This window comes from Pantherophis guttatus, chromosome 7 (assembly GCF_059756535.1).
Source record: "Pantherophis guttatus breed Tessera chromosome 7, ASM5975653v1, whole genome shotgun sequence".
NCBI classification, from domain to species: domain Eukaryota; kingdom Metazoa; phylum Chordata; class Lepidosauria; order Squamata; family Colubridae; genus Pantherophis; species Pantherophis guttatus.
In genome coordinates this window covers 23,686,252-23,711,943 of record NC_142069.1, presented here as the reverse complement: position 1 = coordinate 23,711,943, position 25,692 = coordinate 23,686,252, and the positions used below count along the sequence as shown (strand labels likewise).

Here is a 25,692-nt window from a genome sequence, read left to right as displayed (position 1 = left end):
TGCCAGAGCACTAGAAACCCAAGCTGGCCAGAGCACATGCGCATGCCAGCCACCTGGTCTTCGAGTTTCCGGTGCTCCGGTGCACGCGAAGACCAGCTAGCCGGCGCACATGCATGCGCCGGAAACCCAAAGACAGGTGGCCGGCATGCACATGCGCACCAGACAGCTGGTCTTTTGAGTTTCTGGTGCTCTGGCATGCGCATGCATTCCGTTTTGGGCACTCTATGCTGAAAAGGTTCGCCATCACTGACCTAAAACAAGGGGTCCCAACTGGGGGTGCTTGCAAGACGATATTTCAGGAGGTGCGAAAACTTGGGTTTAGAAGTTTCAAAATTATAGTGTATATGCATAATTATATGCATATAATTATTTACTTTTGTAAAGGGTGTGAGAATATTTCAGAAGCGTTCTAGAGGTGCGGGGTATAGAAAAGGTTGGGAACCCCTGCCCTAAAAGAAAGGCCCATTGAATTCAATTGGGATCTTCCAAGTAATTGGTAGCTGGAATTGCAGCTTGAGTTCCTTTATTCTTTATCTTTATTCAACAAATGAATAAAAAGGAAAGAGACATTACAGTAGATAAACATTTATTCCTTAGTGATTACATATTTCAGAGGTCCTCTATTTTTTTTAAAAAAAAACTGAAAATGTATTTATAATACAAAAGATTATTAGTAGATTGGTTACACAGGAAAGTTAATAGCCTAAAATTAAAAAGACGTTTTTTTTCTTGACAATGATTATACAGTTTGCAGCAGTGATGCATCAGGTTCATGCCAGGTCAATCTTGGCCATTGCAACGGTTTATAACATCCCCCCCCCCAAATCCAGCTAACTGTAACAAAAAGTGGTCAGAGGTTTCCATGAATTTCTGTTGATATCTGTATGGTAACTCCCTAGAAGAAAAGATTACAAGAAAAGGCAAATATCAGCAAATCGTTACAAAGCACACATTTAAATGTAAACAGAAGATACCAAGTATGGAATTAGGGAAGATGCATTTACTACCTCAAACAGCTGCAACTAAAATCTGAAATGAATTGTTAAAACAATTTGCTAATATTTTAAATGCTTTAACTGTGTGTTCCAATGCAAAGGGCTAAATACAGGTAGTCTCAATTTAGGTATCATTATTGGGATCAGCAACTCCACCACTAAGCAAAGTAGTTTCTGAGCGGGAAATCATATGATCGCGATTGTGCTTTCATTTTCTCCACTTCCCGTGAATGCTCCACTAGACAGTGCTGGGACAGCTGGCTCATAACTGACAAGATTAATCAGTTTCATATCTTGACTTTTAATTTATTTATACCCTGCCTTCATTATTTTTATATATAATTCTAAGCAGACAGCATACCTAATACTCCTTCCTCCTTCTATTTTCCCCAAAACAACAACCCTGTGAGGTCGGTTGGGCTAAGAGAATGTAACTGGTTCAAAGTCACCAGTTGGCTTTCATGCCTAAAGTGGGACTAGAACTCATAGTCTCCTAGTTTCTAGCCTGATGCCTTAATCATCAGCCTTCTATCCTTCTGAGGTCAGTAAAATGAGGACCCAGATTATTGGGGGCAATATGCTTACTCTGTAAACAGTTTAGAGAGGGCTGTAAAGCACTGTGAAGTGGTATAGAAGTCTAAGTGCTATTGCTATTAGATGAAACTGGCTCTAATTTGCCTCAAAACCACTATCTTGTTCACCCAGCATTGAGATACTTAACAAGTAGGGAATTAATGTTTGTATTTACATTTATCGGAGAGGAACAGATTAAAAGCAAGTAAGCAGGCATACAATGGGGCATACATATTGAAAGCAATGCTCTGATGCTGGCAGCCATGAGCATGCTACACAAACTGCCCCATTGTGTGCCTACTTACTCTTTTTTAATCCCTTTCTTTCCAATCTCTCTGCTCTGCAAGGGGGAGAGGAAATAAAACAATATGTCAGGCACAAGACAATGCGTACTGACACTAATGATCTTGTGACTGAAGGACAGGACCATAGTAACTGAATGGTTGTTGAATAAGGCAGTTGGTAAGTGAGGACTATATGTAGTACACCACAGTCCCACTAGTATATATTTCTGTATATTATTAATGAGATCTAAATATGGGTGTTAACTTTTCAGAAACATTTCTTCTAGATTAGATTAGATCAGCTTTATTGATTAGCCTATAGGCCATATCATAGTACAAGGTTCAAAGACATATTACCAATAAAATCCTATACAAATAATTTAAAATAAGGGTAGGGTAAAATACAATCGTTATAGGATAAAATACAATAATTTAATACATAAATATGTCAAATAGAATAAAATGACATAAAATTATATTTCTGTACTAACACCATTAATAAGATCTAAATATGGCTGTTAACTTTTCAGAAATATTTCTTTTAAAAAATGTTGACATGAAAGAGGACTTAACTAGGTCACTTCAAGATCTAACAGCTGCATATACACAGCTTGGTAGTTTGGTTAGCTTTAGCTTCATTTTATTTTTCAGGCTTTATTCCTTGAACCAAATTAAGCTAAATGAATTAGGTGAACTCAGCCACTGCTTCTTTCCTCCTTTCTTTCTATTCTGCAATAATTCCTGGCCAAATAAACTTCGAAAATTTCTGAAACGTTAGGGCTTTACCCATTCTCCCAACTTTCAAAATCTCTAAAAAAAACCCTCATGTTCTAGTAAGTCCACATATTCTTTGCAGATGAGTGGCTAGTACACTAGTCACTGGACTTCAACCAGAGGTGGGTTCTAATTTTTTTTACTACCGGTTCTGTGGGCGTGGCTTATTTTGTGGGTGTGGCTTGGAGGTCATGTGACTAGGTGGGCATGGCTAGCTAGTCAGAGTCATTTCTGGAAGGTCCTTGCATTTACAACCAGTCCTCGCACTTACGACCCGATTCATTTGTTTGCTTTTAACACTGATCAGCTGTAGGACAGACCTTTGAAGCCCCGCGGCAAGAGTTTAAACAGTTTTTTTCCCTCTAGTCATCAGCTGGGACTCAGGAGGCAGCAATAAATTGGGGGTGGGACCAAATAAAAGGTAAGAATAACGTGGGGGGGGAGAACCGGTTTGGTGACATCATATCATCACCGCTACCGGCTCGGCCGACCGGACCGAACCGGGAGGAACCCACCACTGACTTCAACTCAGACAGGTACTCAGAGATGCAATTTGCAACTATCAGTCTCTCTATAAAGAGGCTACACCAGGGGTCTGCAACCTGTGGGCCGTGAGGGGTTTGCAACCAGGCTTACTTAGTTGCAAATCAGGGGTGAAATTCAGCTGGTTCTATCCGGCTCGGGCGAAGCGGTAGCGGTGGCTGCGGGAGGCTCCACCCACCCGCGCCGTGTCATGTTGCTGCTTTTTTGCAATGATTTTAAGCCTCTGTGCATGCGTAGAAGGCTTTGCGAATGCATGGATGCTGCTGCACGCAAGCAAAGCAAGCATGCGCGCGGCGCGCACACATTTACGAACCAGTAGGGAAGGTAAGTGAAGTTCACCCCTGTTGCAAATCCCTTACTACACGAATTACTTCAGTGAATTTTGCCACTCTGATAGTCGGGCACGCTTACCTGAAAGTCTCTGATATACGTTAAGAAGAAGAACACGAAGCTGAAGGCTACTGTCCATTCGCAGATTGCACTTACAAAATGGTACACATAATCCTAATGGAAGGAATATATACATAAAAACACATTAAATAGAGCCATTACACTGTTTGCAATGGCAAGCAAAAGGTGAGTCAAGTATAGAGAGAGCAAATAACTATATACCAGATGGACAGTGTGGTAGAAAAATACTGATTGATTTAAAATTGCATCCAATTAGTGTCCCTTCATAGGCAGGAGGTTCTTTGATTCAGCAGAAGCCTCATCAGTGGAAAAAGGATGTAATTGTCAGTAATTGCCCTCTTCCTGCATCTTCCATGTTGTTCAGGAAGATGGTCCCCCAATCTTAAAGAGATTTGGGAAGAGAAGAAAACTTTGAAGCCTGCCTCTTTCTCTATTTTACTGACAGAAGCCCGTTACATCAAGCACTGCTGTAATCAAATGAAGACAATCTAACTGATTTACTGAATTTCAGTACACTTAGCACTTATACATTTTGTACGTGACTTATCTCTGATGAAAACCTAACATTAAAATATAAAACACTCTATATCTGGATCATTTTTCATTACTAAGCTTCTACAAGTACTCATACAAGGTATGACAAATATTGGCGCCCTCGTGGCCCACTGGTTAGAATGCAGTATTGCAGGCTAACTCTGCCCACAGTCTGGAGTTCGATTCTGAAGGTTGACTCAGCCTTCCATTCTTCCGAGGTCAGTAAAATGAGGACCCCAACTGTCAGGGGACAATATGCTGTCTCTGTAAACCTGTCAGAGAGTGCTATAAAGCATTATGGAGCGGTATATAAGTGCTATTGCTAGTGCTATTTTCTTGAGAATCATTGCTCTCGAGTTATTATTGTTTGAATTATTTCAGTTATGTTTTTTTAAAAAACCTGAAATGTGAGTTCTTGACTTCACGACAATGTTTTCTATGGCAAGATTTTTAAAATGGGGAAAAAAACAAGCTTGAAAAATTGTGGTATTTTCCTAGAAGCTAGGTAAGCACCTTCTTTGGTGTTTACCAAATCTGTTAGGATGAAATGAATAGCAATGGATTGGTCAAACAGGCAAGAGGGCCCCAATAAAGGGCTCCAGTTGGGAGTTTTATGGAGATTTATAAGTTGATATAAGATTTGCTTTGTACACTATAATAGAAGAAGGAAAGGAAGATTTTGCCATGGCATGCGTTTTTAATGATGTTCTGTAAACAACAATGAGCGTTGTTAAAATGGGCATATTGATTAGATTTTGTGTCCCAGAAACAAAAGTGTTTCACACAAGGAAATGTTGACACACATACACACATATATATACATACACCCAATGCCCAAATATAATGAGAAAGTAATGTATTTGTCCTGTATTCTGATGCTTATTCATGTACATGACAGTATGCATTTCATTCTGAGTTGACTTATTATTTCATTCATTTATTACATAGATTTATTATTATTATTATTTTTTGCCTTTAAGGCATTTGTTGACTCCTGGAGATTGCCTGGACAGGTCCCTGCAGTTTTCTTGTTGGCAAGGCTTAGAAAGTGGTTTGCCATTGCCTGCTTCCTAAGGCTGAGAGAGCATGACTGGCCCAGGGTCACAAAATTGGGTTTGTGCCTAAGGTGGGATTAGAACTCACAGTCTCCCACTCCCTGGCCTGATGCCTTTAACCACTGCACCAAACTGGCCCTATAAGGTTATAAGTGACACTGACTCTGGGCAACTAAAAGATAAATAGGACAACCACAATTACTGTAAAAAATAAATTAAAAGAACATTAATATCAACAATACTACTATTAGTTGCTGAGATATTATACAGCTGTAAAGGAATATTTCACTTTTCACCAATCAGAGAGAAAATTCTAGGAGGAATAATCCCAAATCATCTGCCAGACTAGATTACCCATAGGTGCATTTTATACACCGAATGTAGTCCCATCCACCCACTGGCCCTCACCCTTTGGCCTCTGCCTCCCAGTAGTTACCTCCTTGCAGCAAACAAGAAGAAACAGCTTTCAGCTTCAGCACAGCCTAATAGCACAAGTTGATTGTATCGGCCTCCCAACTCTCAGCTGTTTTGCGCTGGCCTCTGCTGCTTGCTGCAAGGAGGTAAATTGCTGGAGCAGATTTTTTGTGTGCTAATCACGCTATGCTGAAAACGAAAATGAAAATAAAGCAGACTGCTGTTTGCTGCAGAGGCAAAATTGCTGGGAGGCAGAGGCAGATTTCTTTTTCTTATTTTCCTCACCAAAAAAGGTAGGTGCGTCTTATAGTCCAGTGCGTCTTATACTCCGAAAAATACTGTATATTATTTTAAGGATGCATGTATGCGTGTGCATGGATATATCTTCAGAGCAAAAAGGCAATAATTCTTTTAAAGAGAGAGAGATAATTTCTATCAATATAGGTTGCATGAGGCATACCTGGTCAGAGCTCAGATCTGCGAGTAGTTCGAGCAAACTGTCCTTTTGTTCTGAATATTAGACTGACAACCTTCCATTCCTGGCCTTTGGGTGAGAGGCAAATAGCCATGGATTATTCTGAAAGGAGAATTTACACAAACCTCAATTCTCCAAGTGCAAGTCTTTACACAGGAGACATTTGTTTTGTTTGAACTTTTACAAAAAAAATAATAATTTCACAGTTCTCAAATCTATATGTGAACCAGAATGCACTTGCACATTGAAAACTGCACTTTTCAGAATTTAACAATGTAGGTCTTGGTTTTGTAATTTAAAAAACCCTACAATATTTAAAATGTTGTATACCAAAGAAAAATGTGTACAAAAAAGGATAATGCCTCATCTATATCTTAATATAGATGAAATATCTAGATTTTTATGTGGGATTTTTTTAAAAAGCAAATTTGGAAGAGGAGAATGGAGCACAACTAATTTTCAGCCAAGAAAAAAGCTGAACAAGAGTTAAGACTCAATAGTTTTAATTCATCTACAAATGTATTTTTAATTTACGCATTTATTGAAGCTAAGCATAGATTCATCATTTAATACCCCTACTGATTTCTTATTTTCCATAATATTTCTAAAGGCCTTGCTCCCTAAAATGGTTTTAGTGTTCCAAACTTCTCTGTATCTTTTAGTCTCTAGCTACAACTCTTAATTTTCTTATAACAAAATCCATGAGATAGGAGTAATTTATTAGCAAATCTAAGACTCTGACCAAATATATCTCAGGTGACCTATATTTACAGAAAGTTAAACATCACTGAGTTAAGAATCAAAAAGCACTGAGTTTAAAAGCCTACACATATCTATCTAGGCAAACCTTAAAATTTAAAACATGTCACAACCTCGTATACAGTATTAGCAATATGCAAAAACAGCAGCTCTGGTTATCTGTTTCCTTAAGTATTTTAGTAAAAAAAAAACCTATGACATAAAAGTTAAACTGCACTGAATGGGTAGATATATTAATTTTTTACCTAGTATATGTTTACCTTTTCACCTGGATTCCAATCTATTTTTGTAATGGATATTAATGAAGCACATGCAATCACTGAGAAAAAGGAGTTAAGAGCAAACAAGTGATTTTAAAAAACATATAAAATTACAGTTTCCTTTTACCGATATACAGTACATAACACATGAAATAATGAAAGGAATGTATCATTAATCAAACGGGGAATAGAAATAGTAATAATGACACATGTACATGAAGGCAGAACTGATGTCTGATAACAGAATTATAAACTTATAATTTCTGATTGTATACAATAACCATTGTGCATGGGCATGTTAGCAAGCCCACTCAATATGAAGAAGCAATGAATGTAAAGTTTCCTTAGATTCTGAAATCTCTTGGTTTGGGTATACATTCCTAATTTCAGTTTCGAGAATGAGTATTTTAATTTTTAAGATAAAGCTCACTTTTATCTTTTTGGTTTTTGCAGAAAAGCCAGGCCAATGCAAAGCTCAGGCTCCAACCTCATGGCAACCTTGTGCTATTCTCCTAGCAAGGAGTACTTCTCCCTATAGGAGGCTCTGGGTTTTTTTATAAAGAGGCTCCCTAGTTTGTGGAGCCTTCTGAAAGAAAAAAGTACTATTTGCTAGGAGAATAGCACAAGGGCTGACAAGCCTCTGCAAGAAATCTAAGTTGAGCCTCGCATCTCATTGCATTGGCCAGGCACCTCTGCAAAAAATGAGAAGTTAAGTTGGTACTGCTGGGCCCTGGAGCTTGGTGAGGAGCAGGTCCATTGGGTAGCTGGATGGGAGGCAGGTCTTGGCTTACAGACCGTAAGCGTCCTCTGTGTGCCAGCTTTAAGCTCCCTTGCCTGGCTGAATGGCCAGCTTGGGAGCAGGCTGAGGCCTGGGGAACTCCCAGGGACAGGAAGCAGAGCGCTGGGTGCCTCTGGGGTGGGGGACAGAGGTGGTATTCAGCAGGTTCTGACCAGTTCTGGAGAACCGATAGTGGAAATTTTGAGTAGTTCAGAGAACCGGTAAATACCACTTCTGACTGGCCCTGCCCCCATCTATTCGCTGCCTCCCAAGTCCCAGCTGATTGGGAGGAAATGGGGATTTTGCAGTAACCTTCCCCTGGAGTGAGGAGGGAATGGAGATTTTACAGTATTCTTCCCCTGGACTGGGGTGGGAATGAAGATTTTACAGTATCCTTCCCCTGCTATGCCCACCAAGCCACGCCCACAAAACCGGTAGTAAAAATTTTTGAATCCCACCACTGGTGGGAGAGGCCCAGGCAGGCAGGCCTGGGCCTGCACTAGGCCTCTGAGGACCTCCTCCATTTATGAGGCACCCAGTGCTCCATTTAATCACCCACACGCTCATTTAACAATTGCACTGGGGATGTATGGGACATGGTTCATTTAATACTATTGCAACATGTGACCATAATGGGGAGGCTCCATGACAGTCGTATCTCAAGGACTGTCTGTATATCTTGAAAATGGTTTTTAACATAGCTGGTACATGCTATACATCTGGGTATCTTCTTACCAGTATGTCTAGTGCGTCTCTCCCAATGTCTCACTGTTTTATAAGCAGAGCTTATATGTCAGACGTGCATGTTATGAACTGTACAATTTTGTCCCTTTCAGGAAACACTGTAAAACTGAATACAGAAATAGTAAACTGACTTAAAACTGTGGTGCTTGTATTGTTAACAACTTTGACATATTAATATCCTGTAAAAAGGATACTGGGAATGACAGCTACCCAAGTCATTATGGAGAGGAATAATCTTGTGTGACATACACACGGGGTGCTCCATTGCGGACATGATTTGTAAGAGATAACTGTCTGAAGAAAAATGTAGAGAGCACCAGAGACAAAAGCCAAAAGAGCTCCCCCATCATGGACAGCAGGAACTGCTAACTCCTGAAAAGACAATTGAAAAGCATTGTATATTATTAGAGTTGCAATCAATGTACAGAAGAGGCTATAATCAGGGAGAAAATAAGTGTAGTCAAATAAGCAGTACTAGAAAGGTCTTTTGGTTATTTAACAACCTAATATACAGTAGTCCTCGATTTACGACAACAATTACAACCAATATTTCTATAAGTTGTTTTAATAATAAGCTGAGATGGACCCTATTTTATGACAATTTTTATAGTGAATCATGCAGTGGTTAAGTGAATACTGAGGTCATTAGGCAAATCCCCAATGGGCATTTTATGTTGGAAATCAGCAAAAAAAGGTCACAAATCACAATTGGTGACCACAGGGTACTGCTATCAATCGTAAATACGAGCCAGTTGTCAAGCATTCCAATTGCAAACATGTGGTTGTGAGGGTAGAGCGACGGTTGTAAATACAAATACAGATCATAAGCCATGGTAGTTACAACCAGTCTGCAAAGTTACGGCTGCTGCAAAGCCTTGCCATCATGTGATCAAAATTCAGGTACTTGGCAACGTATTTGCATTTAAAACAGCATGGTGAGCTTCAACTTCGCCCTACACACCGGTCTCCCCCACATCTCTGCCCTTTGGGCTGCTCTGCTTTCCGTCGCCCCTGCCATCTCTTGCTGACCTGCACTATCTTCCTCCTCCTGCAGTGAGGCATGCCTGACCAAGGCAGCTGCTGGCCCTTCAGAGCCATTGTGGAGGCCTCATGAAGGCCATCTGCTGCCTTGGCTAGGCACTCCTCAGCAGCAGTGAACAATGATGTTGGTCAGCTGGGGACAGCAGGAGTGGGCAGTGGTGACAAAGTATAGGGCATCTGAAAGGGCAGAAATGGGGGGGAGATACGGGAATGGGGAGATGGGGGAATTGAAGAAGGGGCAAGTAGGGCAGGGCAGTGGAGCCACATCTGCTGAAGGGAGCTCCCTGAACCCAGGTGGGAAGGAGGCAGTGAGATGGAGTTGGCAGTTCACACAAAGCAGGTGAAGTGTGAGGCCTTTCTCTAATGACAGTGCAGATCTTGTATACAACAACCACGGGACTTCCAAAACAATTGTTGGTACACACTGCAGTCACACGGTACTTCACCTAAGAACTGTTGCACTTAGCAATGGATACCAATTAGGGTTGACTACCTGTATGGTAATTTATGAACGGGACAGATTTTTCTAATACATACCACTGACTTATAAAAAAAACCCCACCTTGATTACTAGGGAGTGGTTGGGGAAATTGGGAGGACACGAGAAAGATCTTACTCAGTTTATACTAATGTTAACTGCAGATACATTGACTATCGTTTTATGCACAGATGTTTCCTTTATTCTTGCTTTTATTTACTGAAAGCTCATTTTTGTTTATGTCATATTTTGTGAATGATTTCATAACATAGTGTCAGGGTTCCAAGTAACACCCCCAATCAAGTAAGACTCCGAGGCAGGCATTTCCTCAAAGTTCCATTTTATTAGAGATGTCATATTGGCACATCTAGGAAAACCCGAATCTGAAGCCTCCCGGGTTTTCCCCACCCAAAGGAAAGTCAAAAGTCCCTTCCCCTGCACCCACGTGCCCATCACATGATCCAATCAGGTCACCATCCTAACTGGAGTTGTTTTCCAGTGACGCCTTTCCAGGTGCAGGCTGAATGTCAATGACCCCCAGTGAAAGAATGTTGTTATGGCTATACATCTCACCCCGTTGCCATCCAACCCCCCTCTCAGTTCCCACAGCATGCCCATCCACCAAGTGTGGCAGCCCCAAAGAGCCAAAGAAAAAGATGTCCTCCAGGGCTGACACATAGTTCATAGTTTGCGGTTGAAGACAGTTCAACAACAACAATATCATTGTCAACTATAACAATATCATTGTCATCCTACTTAAATGTCAACTCAATCCAAGTGTAACTTGTCTTCTTCGTAACCCATGTTAAATGGGCCCCATGAGTCTAATAAATAACATATCTATAATCTTGAAATGAATAAGACAGAATTTACAATTATATGACTTCGTGGATGTAGTTTCATTATTGCTATCTCAAATTTACTTAGATTCCAAGCCATAAAATCATACACTGATCCGATTTGCCATTCACTAAGCTACATCAAACTGTCTGCAAATTATGTATTATGTAATCTTCCCAATTTTATACTCCCCTTGCTTAATCTTAAATCTGTTTCAGAAGGTCCCTCAACTATCTCAAGCGGATTTGGAGAATTAGCAATAGCAATACCATTTCTTCCCACAAGTATACCAAATATCCAAGTATATATTGGATATCAAAAATTCCATCTAATTCAATATTATTTAATGATGGATCATAGTTTCAAAATAATTTCTTTCATTTATTTCCACAGATCATCAGAAGAGACCATGTTTGAGAAGAACAATGTCTAGGACAAAAAAATTATCGGTAACATGCATATCTGGAATTCTGTTTTGCATAATATGCATATCTATTGTAGTTTTAATTATTTAGGAAAGGCATTGTCCCAAAGGTGGTTTTTCAAAAGGCAACTGGACTTTGTTTTTTCTTTGAAGACATTTCGCTTCTCATCCAAGAAGCTTGTTCAGCTCTTCCAGAAGAAGAAAAAAAAGGTTCTTGGATGAGAAGCGAAACATCTTCAAAGAAAAACCAGAAAGTCCAGTTGCCTCTTGAAAATACACCTTTGGGACAACGATGACCTGGATGACTGAGAATCTCCATAGACATTTAGGAAAGGCATTATTATGGCATTAAGCTAAGAGCAAATGAAACGAAGGATAAATGTATCTTGATATCTCATGATCTCAATGTTGTCTTTGTTTGAAGGGCATGTTTAGAGGGAAGTATCTGCTGAACAGGTACTCATTGCCTCTAGTGAACTGAGCATCTGATTGCAATCAGTTCTAGACTATAGGACAGCCTCAAGTTACCACCTAGGTAACCACATTGCAGGAACTACTAGTTTGTTGTATTTGCACCGATTCTTCTGATAGAAATTTGTAAGTTGATGCTTTCTCTGGAAAAGGGAATAACTTACAGGTAATCCTCTGGTTACAACCACAATTGAACCCAAAATTTCTGCTGCTAAGTGAGACAGTTGCTAAATGAATTCTGCCCCATTTTATGACCTTTCTTGCCACAGTTGTTAAGTGAATCACTGCAGTTAAGTTAGTAAGATGGTTGTTAAGTGAATCTGGCATTTCCATTAATTTTGCTTGCAGAAAATCGCAAAAGGTGATCAGATGATCCCAGGACACTGCAACCATCATAAATATAAATCAATTGCCAAGCATCCAAACTTGGATCACGTAACCAGGGGATGTTGCAATGGTCATAAGTGTGAAAAGTGATCGTAAGTCACTTTTTTCACTGACGTAACTTGGAATGGTCACTAAATGAACTGTTGTAGGTCAAGGACTACTTGCATATTTTTCTGATTCTCTCTTGATACGTACTAATACGTACTATTTTAAAAGGCTGGTCATATGAATGCATTTAATGCTCATCTAATATTCTTAATCATTCTTTTAAGACATCAAAAACATTGAAGGAGAAATGGAATATAAATTTAATAAATAAAATATAAACATCTCTTTCTTACTTACCTGAAAACTGGCAACAATGCCCAATCCAACACAGCCCAGAATTCCAACGTACAATGTCAATAAGTTGAAACAAGGGGAAACAAAATGTGTCACATCATTTTGTTTCTTTACAATTAAATATTTTGTATACATTGTAACTGCACCTTAAAAAAAAAGAGAGAGAAAAATATACATAAATTGTCCTAAAGACAAATAATGCAATACAAAAGCCCATTTTTGCTCCCAGGAGGCCACAGGGAGGCCTACTAGGCCCAAAATGGGGCACAGGGGGGCAGTGCGTCCCCCCCGCATCCCGTTTTTGCTCCCAGGGGGGTGCAGGAGGCCGAGCGCTGTCACACCCCCTGGCCATGCCACCATGGCCACACCCACACAGCCAGTCATTAGGGCAGAGAACCGGTTGTTAAATTATTTGAATCCCACCACTGCACATAACTAAAGAAGAATACAAAGAATACAAAACTTTATTGTCAGGCAGAAGAAACCAGGAACTGGGATAAGAGTTCAAAAGCACTGAAAGTTTATTCCATGCAACCTATACACAAGAATCTAAATAACTATCAATGTGAATTGGTACCAGATAAGACTCAACAGACTTTGGGGGGTATGTGTGGTTGGACTTAAGTGTCTTTTGAGGGCATAGGGATTCAGATTGATGATCCCACCTCTCAGGCTCAGTTTCTGAGAAATTGTGTCAGGGTTCTTTGTGTAATTGAAAACATACAAAAAAGGCAAGGGAGTTGTAAATCTATTTTAAGAAAAAACGTTGACTGATAATGAGAAATGGTGAAGAGACAGAATTTTTAAACTCCTCCTCTGTGTTTATATTTTGTTAGAAATTAAATGGAGCCATAACTAATCATCATTATGTGGAAAAAAGCAGCATCAGCTTAGGGACGATAATATGAGAACCTAGCTAGTTTAAATGAATTCAATTCTCCAAGGCTAGATGGATTACATCCTAGGATACTAAAAAAAAATAATAGTAAAGATATTCCCTGAATTACTCTTTGGATATCCCCAAAAATTGGAGGACAGCAAATGTCATACCCATCTTTAAAAGGGGAAGGGGAACTGGGACTTGGTCAGCTTGATGACAAGAATGGGCAAGGCCTTTGAACAGATCATCAAGCATCGTACTTGTGAACACCCTGGATAGATATGCTATTGCTATAATCAACAGGAGCCAGTATGGGCCCATCACAAACAAATCATCATCCTTTCTTTGACTAATTGATTGGGGGAAAGACGGTTGACAAAAATTTGTCATTAAATTATCCTTTTTAATATGGTAAAATAATAGTGATACTATGAGATATATCATAACTCACAAATGAAGGTGAAGGATATACTCATAACTCAAAATGAAGGCAAAAATAAATGTTACACTCTGCCAGAGAGAAGTTCCTCTAAGGATGGGCTCCAGCATGAGTCCAAAAGCTTGGAAGAGAAAACCTCTGGTCCTGGTGACCGACCCAGATTGGAACCTTGTTGTTGTTAGTTGTGAAACCGTGTCCGACCCATCGCGACCCAATGGACAATGTTCCTTCAGGCCTTCCTGTCCTCTACCATCCCCTGGAGACCATTTAAGCTCCTGCTGACTGCTTCAGTGACTCCATCCAGCCACCTTATTCTCTGCCATCCCATTCTTCTTTGGCCCTCAATCTTTCTCAGCATTAAGCTCTTCTCCAGTGAGTCCTTCCTTCTCATTAGGTGGTCAAAGTATTTGAGTTTCATCTTCAGGATTTGGCCTTCCAAAGAGCAGTCAGGGTTGATCTCCTCTAGGACTGACCCATTTGTTCGCCTTGCAGTCCAAGGGACTCGCAGGAGTCTTCTCCAGCACCATAGTTCAAAGGCCTCAATTCTTTGATGCTCAGCCTTACTTATGGTCCAACTTTCACAGCCATACATTGCAACTGGGAAAACCATAGCCTTGACTATACGCACTTTGGATTGGAACCTGCATACTCATAAGTGCCTGAATGATTTCAGCCAAAAAAAGCCTGCAATGTTCCAGCTTGGTAGGAAATATCAAATGAAGCACCATAAGCTCTATCCTGGGATGCGTGTTACTCAATAGTTTTATCATTGACTTGGGTGAGGGAGTTGAGGAGATACTTATAAAGTTTGCAAATTACACAAAGCTGGGTGAAGTGGGAAAAGAGAGGATTTTAAACGTTTTACAAGACTTCAACAGTGAGCTGAAATGAATAGGACAGAATTTAACTATGAAAAATATAAAGTTATGCGTTTCAGTAGAAAAAATTAAAGGCACAAATATCAGATAGGGGAGACTAAACTCGGTGGTATATATATGAAAAGAGCCTGAGTGTTCTTATGAACTTCAAACTAGCAACTTAATGTAGCTGCTAAAAATAAGTGGGCGGCACTAACAGGAATATAGAGTCCACACCACAAGATGTCATTGTTCTTGTCTACTCTGTTCAGAGCAGAGTTTGAAATATTGTGCCTAGTTTTGGTCACAATAGTTCAGAAACAGCAGTGACAAACTGGAACAAGTTCAGAAGAGGGCTATCAAGAAGGTGAAGTGTCTAGATTAGAAGCTATGTCCTATAAGAAACAATGGGTATGTTTTCAGAAAACTGAAAGGAAATACGATAGCAGTCTCCAGGTATCTGAACAGTTGTCAAATACAAAAGAGAATGGATTAATTCTCCACTGCCCAGAACACAGAACCAGAATCAATGATTAAAACTACAAAGTATGGTCAGGATAGATATCAGAAATAACTTCTGACTGTACAAGTGATCACCTTGTGAAGTCTACCAATATGTTGATTTTCCTTTGCTGAAAGTCTTCAATCAGAGGCTGGATGTTCGTCTATTGAAGATGATTTACTGAATCTTACACTGACAGAGGATTGGTTTGAGTGATCTCAGTAGATAATAGGAAAGAGAAAAATAGTAATCACACCACAATGAAAGAAACCTCCCTCACGATCAGATAATCAGCAGAACTGAGGCTAGAAAATGATGCTTATTTATTGCAGAGCTCTTGTGAAATAGTTTACCACTACAGATTAGATTTCTACTACTACAGATTAGATTGCTCCAATTCAACCTTTCAGAAGCAAGTTAAAATTGAGTTTTTCCATTTTAATTTAGCTAATTTAGACAGATAATATAGTACTGCAGAATTGTTTATGTGCTCCCATTTTAAAATATTTAATTTTGTGATGACTGTTTTGTTATTTTTGCTTTATTGGATATTTTTCTCTGTAAACGAAAGTGACATGACTGAAAAATAAAATAATGATTTAAAAACAAATACCATCTAGTTTCAGAGAGCAAAACATGGATCAAGAAGAAGAGGTAGCAGAGATCCCAATTGAATATGCAGAAGGAAATATACTGCAGTGGAAAAAGCAGTCCTTAAGTATCCTCTCATAAAACACTCAGGCCTTTAAAATAAGAACAGATTTAGAGCATAGTCCAGAAACAAATGGGCTAAAATAACAAAGGAAGATGATACAGAACTGTGGTGATATATTCTATCCTGACTTGGTGTCACTTATTTAGAACCAATCATGTGCTTTTCTAAGACGTAACACATAGGAAGTGTAAATACTACCTGAATGTAAATACTACACAAATGCAACATAATTCAGATCAAGCAACATAACATGTCACAAGAGCAGGCAGAAGCAACATGAGCTGTTTGCTTGAGCTGATATTAGGCCTATCCTATGAATATTACAATTAAAATTATGCTTAGAATAGAACAGAACAGAATAAAATAACAAGAGTTGGAAGGGACATTGGAGGTCTTCTAGTCCAACCCCCTGCTCACGCAGGAAACCCTATACCATTGCAGACAAATGGTTATCCAATCTCTTCTTAAAAACTTTCAGTGTTGGAGAATTCACAACTTCTGGAGGCAAGTTGTTCTACTGGATAATTGTTCTAACTGTCAGGAAATTTCTTCTTAGTTCTAGGTTGCTTCTCTCCTTGATTAGTTTCCATCCATTGCTTCTTGTCCTGCCCTCAGGTGCTTTGGAGAATAGCTTGACTCCCTCTTCTTTATGACAGCCCCTGAGATATAGGAACACTGCCATCATGTCACCCCTATTCTTCTTTTCATTAAACTAGACATACCCAATTCCAGCAACAGTTCTTTATATGTTTTAGCCTCCAGTCCCCTAATTATCTTTGTTTTTCTTCTCTGCACTCTTTCTACAAAATGCTACTTTAAAAACATGTATGAAATTGTTTAACAGTGAATAATCCTAGATATACATTATAGGGCAGACTAATTTATTCCATTTTGTATATTTAGGGCAAGGATGCCTGTGATTAATCAATTGGATAGTCAAGATATACAGCCATGATTCACTATCAAGATTTATTAGATGATTTTCAAATACAGGTAGTCCTCAACGTACGACCATAATTGAGCCCAAAATTTATGTTGCTAAGTGAGAAATTTGATAAGTGAGTTTTCCCCTATTTTACGAATTTTCTTACCACATTTGTTAAGTGTATCACTGCATTCTTAAATTAGTAACAAGGTTTTTAAGTGAATCTGGTTTCCCCATTGACTTTGCTTCTCAGAAGGTTGCAAAAGGGGATCATAGGACTCTGGGACACGGCAACCGACATAAACATGAGTCAGTTGTCAGGCATCCAAATGTAAATCACATGACCATGGGGATGCTGCAACGGTCATAAGTGTGAAAAATGGTCATAAATCCAATTTTTCAGTGCCGTTGTAAATTTGAACGGCCACTAAATGAACTGTTGTAAGTTGAGGACTACTTGTATATCTTTTTGTTAGTTAACCACAGAAAAGAATCCATATAAAAGTCCTGCAAATTCCATATGTTCCATTTGCAAGGGTGTTTTTCAGATGAGGCATTTACGCTGCAACTCAGCCTTCCTCATGCACATAACTGGTAAGGATAAAACAGATGTTGTCTTCCATTTGCAATCCTCCTGTATGAAGGAAGTAAAATGGACTACCTATACAGCATCTTTGACAAAGTATTTCAAATGAAACACTTCAATTGAAAACACTCCAAATTCTATGCAGTTACTGTATGAATATGTGACTTTGTTATCACCATGAGTTATTTACGTTTTATACCTCTTCCTAAGAAGTTTAATGCATCTTCCTAACCTTGAAAGTACACAGCTGTTTGAACTCATTTCTATAAAAGTTCTTGTTTTTAACCTACGCTCTCTACTACTTCTTCTTGAGTTACTATGATTATGGAATACAGAAAGTTTACTTTACTCCAGGTCAATATATTGCATGACATTTGTAAAGTATTATGTATAAATGAATTAGTTTAACTATAAATCCAGGTGCTTGTGCCACATCCATCTGGAGACAGCATTGTTAGAAATATTTAATCATTACAACTCTTAAATATAATTTAACAAATAAGCATAAATAGCTACATACCTAAGAATGCAGAAACATTAATCATAAATCCAAAGATACCACTTTCTGGAGGTTTTGCTCCTGTATCACTAGCACAAATGATAAAAATGACAACAGTTAATATACAAATAATACATTTACAGTAAGATCTTTCTCCAATCAAAACTGACCCCTGGAAACTACATACTCCTATCTAATTAATTTGATAATTATATAACTCAGAGAAAGGCATAATTTCTATGATCATTTGTGACAAATGTCTCAAAAAATAAGTGCTTAATAACCTCAACGCTTGTAATTCATAATAATTCTCATTCATCATCTGAAAATGCAGGCCTAAGATTGCAATTTGATTCTATGCATATGTACTTGGATGGATATTTAATTTTATCAATTGATCTAACTTCCTAGAAAGGCTGTTCTGGTACACACTTGGGCATGGCTTATTTTGCATTTGAAACGTTGGAGTACGTTAATATATTTGTAATTTTAAGTATTAAAAAGTGACAAAAATAAGTCCTGTTATTTTTTCAAAATGGGTGGATCATTAAAAATGATAACTCAATAGGTTCCACTCCTGAAATATGAATGAGATTATTTAAATGAGTGGACTAGCAATATTTTACTTTATTTCATTTCATTTCATTTCATTATTTCAATTCAATTCAATTCAATTCATTCATTCATTCATTCATTCATTCATTCATTCATTCATTCATTCATTTATTCATTCAATTTCTACAGCCACCCCACTCAATCAAGTGACTCTGGGCAGCTTACAATATACTGTTGGGCACAGCTAATGGTCCAAGAGATGGCTTTAATTCCATCTCCTAAATTTCTGAGCTAACAAGGGCGATACCAAAATTAGCATGCCAAATACCCACTTGGCACTTGGTTTACAGTTCCCACTCTATGTACCATGTTTCCCCAAAAATAAGACTGGGTCTTGTATTAATTTTTGCTCCAAAAGATGCATTAGGGCTTATTTTCCAGTAAGGTCTTATTTGGGGGAAAATATGTTACTAAATGCGTCTGTCTGGCTGACAATCTTAACTGGAGCTTATTTTTGGGGTAGGCGAGCATCCTGAAAAATCATACTAGGGCTTATTTTCTGGTTGAGTCTTATTTTAGGGGAAACCGGGTATGGCATTACATATTCAGTCCCAAGTACATGAAGCAAATCCCAGAAAATATGTTCATCTATTTTTTCATTTCTATGTGATTCTCATAGCATTTAATTCCATTTGTTAGAAATTAGACTTACCATGAACATATATCTAATGTTAAAAATCTCAGTTATACCTACTAATATTTTTTGTAAAAACCAACAGATATCTTCATCCTGTGTTATTTCCCAAATCTAATAATACATGCCAATAATTCTGTCATTCTTTCCATACCCCCAAAAAACAAAGCATAACTAATTCATTTAGTGTGAACCATTCCGTGACTGCTCTGAAGTAAAATACACCCAATTTTCCTGTCACATGTAGTTTGAACAGAAATATAGAAAATCGGCCTCTGCTAACCATCAGCTGAATTCCCTCAATATTTATGGCAATGAAATATTTATTTTATTCATGTAACTTTCAAAAATACTTACTTTGTTAATTAATTCACTATTTAGTTAGAAATAAGCTTTGAGAACCAAAGCTCCAAGTGAAACACTCGACAAATTTGAAGTACTTTTGCAACTAAAGACTGATACCACCTAAATACTATACTGAACTGTGATCACTTCAAAACCTTTAAGAGCTCTATGTAAGATGAGAATGGAATCTGCTGCACCTCTGATCAAAGTACAATTGGAATTTTTTCTGAAACACTTAATGTTACAAGTGCATTGCAAATAATTAAAATTGTTCAATGTCATTCATTTTTATTAGATTTAGAAGAAATGTTATTAAAAGTTATTAAAATTTAAATATTATTAAATACATGTTATTAATTTCAGTACTAATGGTTAAAACTGCAAATCAGTCATGAAGGAAAAATATACTTTTATTCTGCATCACTGGTCTCAATTAATCTTGGCTCTGGCACATACAGAATCTGTTTTTACTGCAGAGTTGACGAGATGTGATTTTAAGATGGAGGACATTGACACCTGTCTTTCTCAGATCAATTTCTATGAATGTGACCTCTAAGAGTTGACATTAGCCATTCAAAAAAGACAATCAACAAGCCAAAAGGGGAGCAAAAAGCCAGAACACCTCAGTATCAGCAATCAACACCCAGATTAACATTAGACCAACAATCAAGAAGCAAACAATATCCCAATCAAAGAACTGCCAAGCAAGGTAACAATAAACAGCTCAACCAAAGTGTATATGAAGATTCTCAGTCATCCAGGTCATGGTTGTCCCAAAGGTGCTTTTTCAAAAGGCAACTGGGCTTTGTTTTTCCTTGAAGATGTTTCACTTCTCATCTTCTGAACTGAAGCAGCTTCTTGGATGAGAACCGAAACATCTTCAAGGAAAAACAAAGTCCAGTTGCCTTTTGAAAAAGCACCTTTGTGATAGCTCAACCAAAGAATCACGAAGACCATCCAACCAGTACTGAAAGGGCAAACCACTAGAATATAAAATTAGAGCAAATGCCATTTCCTATTAGCACTAATAATGTTACCTAGTTTGGGTTAATGAAAACCACCAAGCTCAGAGAGCACCAAGGACCCCTCACCTCAATCTTGAGCTACAAATATTCTCATGTATCTTAATCACTTTGGACCAAATATTATAAATAACGCAAATTCTTAGAAAAGGGAGTTTGGTGCAACTATATGCAGAAAGGGTTTGTGTTTTGTTTTTCCTTTAAACTTATTACTGTCAGCAGAATAGGAGCAACTAACGACCACTAAAAGCATATGCAAATACTTTTTCCTTCTGCTATAATTCTACATTTTGATAGGTTTAATTCCCTTAGCAAAAACAGCCACTGCAAAAGACAAAACACTCCTTTATTCACCCACCATAGATGCTGCTTAATGTCTTTAGTTGGGAAAAACCCAAGGTTGTTTTTACAGTGTAAACAGCCATTGTAACTAACACGAACAGAGGGAAAGAACAAGACTTGAGTAACTACTAGATGGCAGCAAAGAGCTGTTTTTTCTGTATTGTTTTACTATCCTGTAGTGGTGTCCAGACATGATATACGTGAATGAAGGCAAATATAGGTGTTCCAGGATAATGTTGCAGGATCCAATCTGACTTGGTTACCGGGACCAGTCACCCATCCACACGGAACTTCTCAATCTCCCGGATATGTGCACTGTTGACTGATAAGGGGAGCACTTCCCAGGCTTCAAACAGGAGTGCTGATTTACCACCAGCTTACCAGATACTTAAGAGCCAAGGGCCCAGCAGTACAAGGAAACGACAATCAATGGCTTAATACGCCATCAATAAGGCAACTAAACAACTAAAAGCCACAGCTACTACCATATATACATACAACACACAGAACACACATCCTGGCGATTGAGAAGTTCCCTGGGGATTGGTTCTAGCATGAGTCTGAAAGATTGAAAGAACAAACCTCTGGTCCCGGTAACAGACTCAGATTGGATCCTGCATGATATACCTGATGTAATAAAAGATAGTGTTTGTACTGAGTATATTTCTGTTAAATTAGGCTATCTTTCTAGTTGTTTGAGAAAACTAATCAAATGAAAATTAAATGTAATTTCAATTATACATAATAGAGACTCACTACTGCATTGAAATCACTTTGGCTTACTCCTAGAACACATACTTAGTATTGTATCTTTGAACTTTAGAAAGAAAGGCCTCTCAACTCCAATATATACAAAGAGCAGAATGGAATCATTAAATAAGCTGTTATCAATTTGGATTGCACTTGGAATGTGTTCCCGGATTCAAACCCGGAAAAAGAAAGGAGGGCAAGGATTAATCCTGATGTTGTTCAGATATATTGGGGCTATAACTATCCGAATTACAAGTTCAGTTGTTAGGAATTATCCTAAAATAATCAGATCTTAATTAGCACTTTCGAAAGGATTTTCACTCAGCCCTGTCATTATATATCTGTGTTTCCAGCCCAAAAGAATGATTTAAGGAAATTATGTTGGGACTTGGGACTGTATCTGACTATGTAGGATAACTCTCTGAAAACTGAACAGACTAATCTCCATATGTTAGGAAAAGCTGGCAAAGTAAAAAAAAATGGTGTAAAAATGGGTCAGATCTAGATGGGGGTTATCTTCCACTGTACTTCTATTGGACAAGTTGACTAGCAGCTCACAATAAAAGGACTGTTCCATTCTAAACCCTGCTCCTTCTTCCTTCTCAGTCATGAGACCCAGAGTTAAACTGTTTTAAAGCATTTGGAAAGAATTCCCGAAGCCATGCTTTGCATGTCCTTCTTTCTTTAAGGTTCCAAGTTTTAGACTTTCTACAAGTTACAAGTACTAGATTAGTTTTTTTTTTAATTTCATTTGCAGAAGTATCTGAGGAGGCACACATAACAGCACCACCTGCTCCAACTCTGTGTGAGGGTTTTGTTGTTGTTGTTGTTGTTTTAAAATCAGTAGAAATCAGAAAAGCAGCATCCTGCCTTTGCTTTTGTGGGGCTACAGGAAAGCATCCCGATGCCTCACAAAACCTCCCCGGAACCTTATCTTCCTTTTTTTAGCTCACATTACAGAATCAGTGGAATGAATTAACCTAACTGCCCTTAAGGTGAAATGCAGAAAAGTACAGATCCAGAAGTTCGAGTTGTAGAGAGTTAGGAGTCATGCAGTTGTACAGAGTTAGGAGTCACGGAGAGGCCTGGGAGGCCTTCACGCCGGGCCGCTTTTCCCAAAACAGGACAGGTGACCTACCATACTTCTGCCCCATTTGGGGCAACCGCGTCAAGATGCTCTCAACTGAGAGTAGGGAAAACTAATAGATAAGATCTTAGAATGCGCTGAGATGGACAGATTGACAAAAGAAACTAAAGAAAAAGAAGAGACAGAATATTATAGAGTATGGAATAAATGGCATAATTGGTTTAAGACTAACAATAAAGAACAATAACTATCAGAAGAGAAAAATAGAAGTACAAAATAGATATGTATCAAATGTGTGGAGTGGAATAAAAATGTATATAATATGAAGGTAGAAATGTATAATAGTAAAGAGATAGTTTTAAGAGCTGGTGGCGCAGTGGACTAAACTGCTGCTGTTAAAGTAGTACTTAGCTGCCAACTGCCTGCAATTACTGCCAGTTCAATTCTCACCAGGCTCAAGGTTGACTCAGCCTTCCATCCTTTCGAGGTAGGTAAAATGAGGACTCAGTTTGTGGGGGCAATAAGCTGACTTTGTATAAAATAGAACACCGCTTAGGGGGGCCCAAAAAGCCCTACTAAGCAGGTATATACAAAAGTATGAAGGCTATTGCTTAATGCATTGTAAGCTGCCCTGAGTCTCTGGAGAAGGGCGGCATATATAAATCGAACTAATAAATAATAAAATAAATAAATAAATAAATAAAATTAAAATGTATAGTTCTCTATAGGGGAAAAAGGGGGGAAAGGAAAAGGAGGGGAAGAAGACAGAGTAAAAGATTAAGATAAAGGGGAAGAAGAATAAAGTAATAACTGGAAGCCCACTATGAAACAATGCTTAAATATGATAAGTTATTTGTATGTTGTGTAAATGCCTAATATGTGTTCTAATAAAACTACAAATTTTTATATAAAAAAAGAGAGAGTAAGGAAAACTTTTACTCCCCTATTTGAGTTTGATGGATTTGAACACCGACCACAGTTCAGTCTTTCCGCCCTGCGTTGCCCCATCTAGCAAGGCCTTTCCTGCGCGGCCGAGAGGGGGCGCTGTTCTCCTTCTCCTCCTACTCACCTGATATACGGGAACAGCGGCTCCACATGGCCGCTGAGCACGGCGATGGCATAGGAGAGGATGAAGGCGGCCGACGACCAGGAGACCAGGAGCGTGGGGATGAAGGCCGCGCCTTGCGCCAAGCAGAACATCCTGCCACTCCAGCGGCCACCCCGCGGGATTAACGGCTGCCTTTCCCCGCCACCAGGCCTGACGGCGGAGAGGCCCCGCCAGCTCATAGGGGTTGCTAAGATCCTCCAAGTGCCTGAAGTCATAAAAGCGCCTGAAGTCACAAAACTTTTAACTCGGATGCTGGGGGAGGAGGAGGGGGAGGAAGGGGGGGGGCAGGACGAAACCGCCCCGAGGCGTCCCTTCCAGAAGAGGAAGAAGAGAAACGGCTCTTTTCGGCCGTGGGGGGGGGGGGAGGCTTCCTCCCAGAGGGCGGTCGAAGCCGCGGAGGTCTCGCTTTCTCCCCCGCGCACGTGCCTCCGGGCCCCGCACCCACCCACGCGCTTTTCCCTCCCACCGACCGCTTCAGGTGCCGGAGGCGAAGTCCTTCTTGGTGGGCCAGGCAGCCGCCCTCCCGTCCCCGCCCCGTTCTTCTAAGCTCCGACCTCTCCGCCTAGAATCAGAATCCGAACTGGAAGGGACCTTGGAGGTCTTCTAGTCCAGCCCCCTGCTCAAGCAAGGGATCCTAAACCCGTCGGGATGAAGGCGGGCGCTTCTTCATCAGCGGCGGCCGGTTGCTTTCTCGCCTCTCCGAGAAACTTAAGCTGGCTTTTTCTTTTTCTTTTTTTGTTTTCTTCCGCGGTAGAAAGCTAGCAGGAGCACTTTGGCGACTTGATCTGTCAGCACAGCAACACCCACCTGCCCTCGGGGCGGCCTCAAAGCGGAACTCGGAGGAGCCGTCGCCGCTTCCCAAACAGCTCATCAAAACGCCTCCCCTCCACCCTTAGCTGACATGGCTCTGGGACGTTGTGCAATGTTGCGAAGTAAACAGACCGCGGCTTCCTCCCCTCGCCAGATGCTCCGGCCAAGAAACGGGCTGCTTTTTTGCTTTCGTTTCCTTGTCTTAACACCCCCCCACTCCGGCCGGCCTCCCTCCTCCTTCGTCCGCTGGGACTTTATTTTTGCGGAAAGAGAATTCCCAACGAGCTAACCCATTAGCAGCTCCGGGATGACCGTGATGCTACTGCCTGAGAAAATATGACCGGCCTTTTAACTCGACTGGATAAACTGAACCCTGTGGAAGTGGCCGAGACACTGGTAAAACACGCTGAATCACAAACAATGAATCGGGGTTAACACCAAGTGTAACTTGGGGTTCAAAATGGTAGGTCTTCAGGAACTTGCTTACCTTTGTTTTGGGATACACCTCCAGTTTGCCTAAGGAGTAACTCTCTCTGGAGCAGAATTCCTTAAAAGTGTTATCCTGGGACCCCTGGGGGTCCCCCAAGACTCGGAGATCTGCAAAAATCAAAATTATTTGCTGGTTTATGTTGAAAAGTAGTACAGTATTAAAATCCTGTCAAACTGGTGAGAAGCAACAGTGAATGCACCAATGTTAGTATGGTCAATATAAATATTACCCACACAAACAAAATCTCTTGCAATCCTCCATAATTTTTTTAAGTGTCTTTAAAAAAGAGTTCAAGAAACATTGATATGATTCTGGAGTAACTGAACAGTGGTACTTAATCTGAGGAGAAAGAGGATGCTAAGTGTTTTTATTTTCAGACCACTTCTTAAGAACTTCTAACGTATGTGTGCTCTGAATATCATTAAACTACATGCATGGACAAGAGTGAAAAATGCTGAGAGCTGAGATTTATCAACATCTAAAAGTACATTGGTGCCCCACCCC

General features: G+C 39.5%; 2 protein-coding genes across 5 annotated transcripts in view; one reads left to right on the top strand and one right to left on the bottom strand.

Moving 5' to 3' along the window:
- Nucleotides 1-12,584, top strand: part of WASHC3 (WASH complex subunit 3) — a 53,294-nt gene extending 40,710 nt beyond the window's left edge. The window contains exon 7 of the mRNA XM_034402736.3: nt 11,352-12,584. Coding sequence (XP_034258627.1) covers nt 11,352-11,391 — 40 coding nt within the window. The 3' untranslated portion in view covers nt 11,392-12,584. The remainder of the gene's footprint in view (nt 1-11,351) is intronic.
- Nucleotides 573-24,866, bottom strand: DRAM1 (DNA damage regulated autophagy modulator 1). 4 transcript variants are annotated; one of them, XR_015728865.1, is made up of 8 exons: nt 23,850-24,184; nt 18,007-18,074; nt 12,586-12,728; nt 8,794-8,971; nt 7,078-7,136; nt 6,044-6,160; nt 3,581-3,673; nt 573-895 (listed from the first exon to the last, which is right to left on the bottom strand). XR_015728865.1 is itself a non-coding variant. In XM_034402731.3 (7 exons), the coding sequence occupies exons 1-7, from the start codon at nt 24,101-24,103 to the stop codon at nt 851-853; spliced, it is 840 nt and encodes a 279-aa protein (XP_034258622.2). In that variant the 5' UTR covers nt 24,104-24,866; the 3' UTR covers nt 573-850. The 4 variants fall into 4 exon arrangements, 1 of the variants encoding a protein (XP_034258622.2); XR_015728866.1 differs by having other exon boundaries at nt 7,063-7,136; nt 23,850-24,183; XR_015728867.1 differs by lacking the exon at nt 6,044-6,160 and having other exon boundaries at nt 7,063-7,136; nt 23,850-24,760.
- Nucleotides 24,867-25,692: the final 826 nt, after the last annotated feature.